Consider the following 6,896-nt stretch of genomic DNA (forward strand, 5'->3'; position numbering starts at 1 on the left):
GCAGTTGCCAACTTTGGGTCTCCAGATGTTGTGGGACTTTAGATCTTAGCAGCCTTCTCCAGCAGGGCCAATGGTCAGGGATTGTGGAAGCTGCAGTTCAACATCGTCAGGAGACCCAAGGTTGTGAACTAGTGATTTAGGCCTCATTCCCACTACTTTTTAAACCGGATCGTGAATCATTTTGAACCGGTTCAAACGACCCTTGTTCCCACTTGAACCGAATTGCTGAAGCGATTCCGAGAGGGGGGCCATGCGCTAGACCCATTTAACCCACATCTTTTTGATGCTGATTTTTCCTGCTTCTTTTTCGAGAAATCGAATCTGCGCAAGTGTGAACCACATGCGGATCAGAATTGATTCAACTTTCCCCTTTGTCTGGCTGGAACCGAATCATTTTTAATCAATTCATTTGTGATTGGGAACCACAAGTGGATTGTTTTGGAGGGAAATAATACGATCAGGGCAAATGTAGTGGGAACCACGCTCCGTTGTTGAATCGATCCATCGATTTGGATAGCACACCAATTTATCTGTAAGTGGGAATGGGGCTTTAGACTATTGCAATGCGCTCAACTGTCCAACCTCCTGCTCTCTTGTAATCCTACAGAGAAGAGGATAGGAAACTATTTTATAGGATACCCTGCTCAAAATACTTCACTCCTCCTCAGCACATCTGGTAACATTTGCTTCCCTAAACACTCACATCCACTGGTCCTGGGCCATCTTCTCCTGGAGATGATGGTAGAACAAGCAGTGATGAAAAAGCCAGAAATAAGTTAAAAAGAAATCACACCCAATTGAGATGGGATGAATAGTACACATTCAAGATAATCAAAACCCAGACATCAGTGCCAAAGCTTCAGGGCTGGCACTGAAATCTGGATTTCAAGCCACATATTTTGAAGATCATGTAAGAATTTGCAATGGGGAAAAAAAAAACCCAAACCCCCAAAAGCTGTAATCTCAAGGCACGGAAACTCGAGGTTCAATTTACTGAGCCTCTTTGCCGAAATGTTGTGCAATGTTGTCGCAAGGGCGAGTGATTTTTGCTACATTCACTTCACGATGTTCAAAGCAACCTCAGCATTGGCACTTTGGCCATGGCGATGGGGCCGACAACGTTCCCTGGGCAACACAGGGTTATTCCGGATGCCATATGTATTCGACAGACAAAACGGTTGTATCTGCAAGGCCTTAGGACTGAGCATTTTCCCCACAATGAACTTCGGATGTAGGGTGCGCTTGGAAAGATCGGCCTCGGAAGTGACATCTTCAGGAAACCTGCTTCAAAATGGCTGTGTGTTTTTCCTTCTCCTTTCAAACCCCCTTTCTTACTCCGTTTCTTTTGACATTTGGGGGCTGTTTCGCTTGCGCTGTTCCCCTTTGGAAGACAGTCTCGGTTTGCCCAAAGTCCTGACGCCGCTGTTGGTTTCAGAGGCCTCCTGGGAAGCCTGGCGCAACGACTTGTAGCGACCCGTTTTGGGGGCACTCTGGTCAACGTCCGCCTTGGTGGAAGAGGCTGAAGCCTTCTGCTCCGACTTCAGATGGTGAGTGGGAGCGTGGTGCCGTTTTGTGTACAAAAAAAGGGCCGGGTCGGGCATGGGTTCGGCATCTTCAAAGCTGCTCAGCCGGTCCCGAGACAAAGAGTCCTTGAAGGCCCCTTTGTTGTGGAAGTTGCTGGTGGCCGGCCTGCGAGAGTGGGATTTCTGAGTCCGCTTTTTGGGTCTGGTTTCACCGCAAGGTGGAGGAAGGAAGGCTTTCTCTGGTGGTCTTTCGGACAGCAGTTTCCCACTCTGCCTGGAGCTGTGAAGTTTTTGTTTGGTTGCATGGAGCTGGAAGGAGAGGTAAGCGGCGGCCTCTGTCTGCTTCTGCAGCTCCGTGTTGAGGATAGTGACCCGGTGGCTTCTCCTCTTCAGCTCCTCCAAGAACTTCCTCTCTTTACTCCTCAGGTTGGACCGGAGGGCAGCCACCAAGCTCTCCTTATGTCTCAACTCCTTGCGCAGCTCCAGGTTGTCCTTCTCTTTCTCCTCCAGCTGGGCCTCCATGATCTTGCACTTTTCTTCCAGTTCTTGGTCAATCATGTCTAAATTCAAGACAAAACAAGCAGGAAAATGAACAATTTTAAACATAAAACCAACCGTAAAGCAGTTTATGGCAGTAGCCTACATCAGAAAATAGTTTCCCCAATTTTTTGGTGAGTTTTTCAGGTTATGTGGCCATGTTTTACAAGAGTTTATTCCTAATGTTTCGCCAGCATCTGGGGGTGGCATCTTCAGAGAATGATTTTCCCAAATGTTTCATATTTGGGGTATAATATTTATCCTGGATGGAAAGTAGAAAGCAGATTGGTATGACCTCCAACATTTCACAGATAAAAACCCATGCTAAGGGTTTTATTGTCATCCATTGAGGCAATGGCCAATGGGTGGTCTTGGCCAGGTCACACTCTCTCATCCTCAGAGGATGGCAGTGACAAACCCATCTGAAGAAACCCGCCAAGAAAACCCCATGATAGGTTCACCTTAGGGTTGCCATAAGTACAACAACAATGCTTATTGATTAGCCTGTGGGCCATCTCAAAACACAACAGATACAACAAAATTTGTATAACCTCTGTAAAAGCCCTCTATATAAAATGTTAAATAAAAAGGATATAAAAACGAAGAAGTAAAAATATAAATACAGTGCGCCCTTGCTTTATGCGGGGATCTGTTCCGGACTCCCCCATGTTACGTAAAGCAAATTCTGCGCATGTTCGAGCCCCATTTAAACGAATGGGGCTCGTGCACGCAGCGGCACAGTGGCGCGGCGGAGTACACACCCCATTAGTCCCTATGGGTCGCACCACCCCTTCCTCCCCACACGGCTTTCAGCATATGATGCAGGTGCACTGTACAATAGACAATAATACATTAAATAAGTATAGTGGACATAAGTTTATACATCATATTTCTTTATAACCTCTACAATTTACCCCAATCAGCCGCACATATGAAGATCTCAGATGAATTGTTTTACTCAGATACCAAGCTGTCATGAGAGATAGTTTTTATTCCTGACCACTCGTAAAATACGTTGTTCTAATGTGGGTATCCAGTGCATTGTTCGCTTAATATAGGGTCTGAGATACAAATCTCTCGCTTGCTGATACACTTTGCACTTAAATAGTATATGTGCGATATCCTTAATTTCATGCTCTCCACATACACATATTCGCTCATTATAAGGGATGCCCTTAAATTTCCCATATCTTACCATAGCGTCAAGCTGATCAAATCTAGCTCGAGTAAATGCTTCCCTAAGGTGTTTTGACATTTGCATTCTTAAATAGTTAGCTATTTGAAAGGTCTTTTTATATTGGCTCAGCCATTTTAGGTTGCCTACCTTACCAAGTGTGGCTATATCCTTTTGAGCCTCAATAGGCAAGATTCTTTGTCTCGCGCTCTCTTGACTGTTAAATGCACATGTTACAGGGAGACCGCAACTCCTTATAAAGTTTGTTAAGGTTGCCGTAAGTAAAAAATTACTTGAAGACACGCAACAGCAACAACAACAAAAGCAAATGACAGTATGTAGAAAGATCTTGTAGCACCTTTGAGACTCACTGAAAAAAAGACGTTGGCAGCATGAGCTTTCCTAGACTAAAGTCTATTTCCTTAGATGCATTTGAGAATAAATATATGCATCTGACATAGTAGACATAAGTCTAGGAAAGCTCCTGCTGCCAACTTCTTTCTTTAGTTAGTCTCAAAGGTGCTGCAGGATCTCTCTACATACTGATCCTACAAACTAACACAGCTATATCTTTGAATTCAACAACAAATGACAGTTAAAGCAGTATCAAACTACAGTAATTCTACAGTGCGGCAGCAGCCCAAGTCTCATAACCAGGTCTATGGGCATATATAACTTGGTATATATTTATTTGTGTGTGTGTGTGTATGTATGGTTATATATGTATATGCTTTTAGCTCATTTTAACATTCACTTTTTATATAGATCTCAATTGTTTTATATGTTTAATCTGTTTTCCATAGTTACTTATTCAATTTGAAATGTTTCAAACTGATTTAATTGTAGACAGAGGCCTTGTGATTTGAGGCAGAACATAAATACAGGTATTTTAAATGCAATAATAATTTTTAAAAGAATCCCACTTTTACGTTTGCTGCTGTTTCAAGTCGTTTCTGACTTATGGTGACCCTAGGATAGGGCTGCCTTGACACGTTTGTTCAGAAGGGGGTTGCCATTGCCAGCCTCTGAGGCTGAGAGTCTGTGGCTAGCCCAAGGTTGCCCAGTGGGCTTCATGGCTGAGCTGGGAATCGAACCCTGGTCTCCAGAGTCATATTCCAAGCTTTATATAGCAACAAGGGAACCCCAGGTATATGGTTGGGGTGTGTATATGTGTGTGAATGCCTTGTTAAAACAAACCCAGTGCCTGCAGATCTATGCTGCTGTAGTTGCATGAATACATCCACACCAGTGTTTAGCCATGCAGCGACTTGTCCAAACTGGATCTAGTTTCCTCTCTCTGTTCTTCTTTCTCTTTCTTTTCAAAATCCACTCCACTTACAGCATTGTCTTGGAAGTCTTTTAGAGTGAGCCCTTGAAGAAAGGTAGGGCTGTAATCATTTAAGGAGACAAAGCACTTATCTTAGAATCATAGAATTGGAAGAGACCACAAAGGCCATCCAACCGCATTCTGCCATGCATGAATTTTCAATCAAAGCATGCCCAACAGATGGCCATCCAGCCTCTGTTTAAAGCCCTCTAAGGAAGGAGACTCCTCCACTCTTCATGCGTACATCTTCCACTGTCAAACAGCTCTTACTGTCAGGAAGTTCTTCCTAATGTTTAACTGGAATATCTTTTCCTGTAGCTTGCATCCATTGTTCCATGTTCTAGACTCTGGAGCAGCAGAAAATAAGCTTGCTGCAACCTCAGTTATTGGATGACGTTGTCCATTCATGGCCCTGTGAGATATCAGGGGAGCAAAAGCTGATGCAGCAGAGCTGCGTGGGTGAATCTGATGATGGGGAAGTTAACAGAGTAATAGAATCATAGAGCTGAAGGAGACCCCGAGGGCCATCCAGTCCAACCCCATTCTGCCATGCAGGAACTCTCAGTCAAAATATCCATGATAGATGGCCATCCAGCCTCTGCTATGACCAGTGGATAAGTCGAGGGTAAAACTTAGGGGATTATAGCTTAGTCTGAAGGCTGGATGGATGAAAGAATACAGAGGGTAAGTGCTTCCAGGACAGATTTGCTTTTCACCAGGGGGTGTTTCCTTCTTTTAAATAAGATACAGTATTTACATTGACTCGTGGATAAATTGACTCAGGTTTTTGGGGTCAATTCTTTGACCTAAATGTCTAGACATGTACATGAGTATATACAGAAACTAATTAAATAAATAAAATGTCAAAATGAAATAAACTATCTGTTGGGATATAGCAACTTCGCATGCTAAGACTTTCTAGTAATGCATGTCTATGGTAGTTTATTGCTTACTAACAAAACCCCTCCTCACTCCCCCTCCTCTTGTCCTGTTTACCATGAGGACACCTAATTTCCTTTGTCTTGAGTGAAGAAGCAGCAGAGATGCGACTCCATTACTGAACTTGCTTGCAAACTCATCAGCATGTCTATCTCCGGAGCGGAAGCATGCTGAGGGAACATCTTTCCTGATATGCATGGAGACTACCTTTTCTACCTCATTTTTTTCTTGCAACATGAAGCTAGACCTGTGTATCTCTTCATACACATGATTTTGTAAGTAAACTTATTTTCTTTTTCACTTTTAACCAAGTGAGTGTGTGTTTTTATTGGGGACACGTGGCTGGGAGAGGAGTGAGTTAGTTAAAGTTTTTTCCTGCTTGCCCCATTTTCTGCTGAGTAAGCTCTGCTAGTGAGATTAAACAATCTTGCTTACTTTCCTGAGTTTCTAACGTTCCTCAAGAAAGAACTACATTTCCCAACACTTTCTGATGCAATTTGTATCCCCTTCTTCCTTCAGCTTAGCCTTCCTAGTGGCTTTCCCCTAAGGACTTGAAATACCATTTGAACACAGGATATGAAATACTATTCCCCTACAAACAGCTAAAAATTATTTTTTATTTAGTTGTTTTTGGTCATGTATTAAAATGGAAGAAATTAGAAGGCTTTATATGGATTTCTATGATGCGTGTAGGCAGTTTTTGTAGCAAAATCTGTGTTGTCACATATTGTCACCCATACAATTTTCTGCCTCGCCTTTCCAGGTCCCTGTTCCCTTCAGTCCCCATAAACACCAAATCAATAACTAGTTAAAAACAATTAGCAGATCAATTCAATTGGAAATTTCCTAACATAAAGAGAAAACATAATTAAATTTACTTTTTTTAGTGAAAGGGATTGATTTGAGTTGGGCTTTTAGGCTGCATCTGCACTGCAGAAATAATGCCGCTTGACTCCACTTTAACTGCTGTGGTTCCATGCTTTGGAAATCTGGGATTTGTAGTTTTGTGAGCGATTCGGCCTTCTTTGTCAGAGAGTTCAGGTGCCACAACAAAACTACAAATCCCAGGATTCCATCACATTGAGCTGTGACACTTAAAGTGGTGTCAAACTGGATTATTTCTAGTCAGTTTGTCTGCCTCCGTGCTGCAGAATTGATACCACTTTAACAGCTGAGTGCAGGGGAATCCTGGGATTTGTAGTTTTGTGAGCGATTCGGCCTTCTTTGTCAGAGAGTTCAGGTGCCACAACAAAACTACAAATCCCAGGATTCCATCACATTGAGCTGTGACACTTAAAGTGGTGTCAAACTGGATTATTTCTAGTCAGTTTGTCTGCCTCCGTGCTGCAGAATTGATACCACTTTAACAGCTGAGTGCAGGGGAATCCTGGGATTT

At 42.9% G+C, this 6,896-nt stretch overlaps 1 protein-coding gene across 1 annotated transcript in view; it reads right to left on the reverse strand.

The window, feature by feature from the left end:
• Positions 1-438: 438 nt before the first annotated feature.
• CCDC92B (coiled-coil domain containing 92B) overlaps positions 439-6,896 on the reverse strand; it is a 36,337-nt gene continuing 29,879 nt past the window's right edge. Inside the window, exon 4 of the mRNA XM_042442220.1 lies at positions 439-2,083. Within this exon, the coding sequence (XP_042298154.1) occupies positions 1,332-2,083 (752 nt within the window). The 3' untranslated portion in view covers positions 439-1,331. The remainder of the gene's footprint in view (positions 2,084-6,896) is intronic.

This window comes from Sceloporus undulatus, chromosome 11 (genome assembly GCF_019175285.1).
Source record: "Sceloporus undulatus isolate JIND9_A2432 ecotype Alabama chromosome 11, SceUnd_v1.1, whole genome shotgun sequence".
In the NCBI taxonomy this organism is placed as follows: Eukaryota; Metazoa; Chordata; class Lepidosauria; order Squamata; family Phrynosomatidae; genus Sceloporus; species Sceloporus undulatus.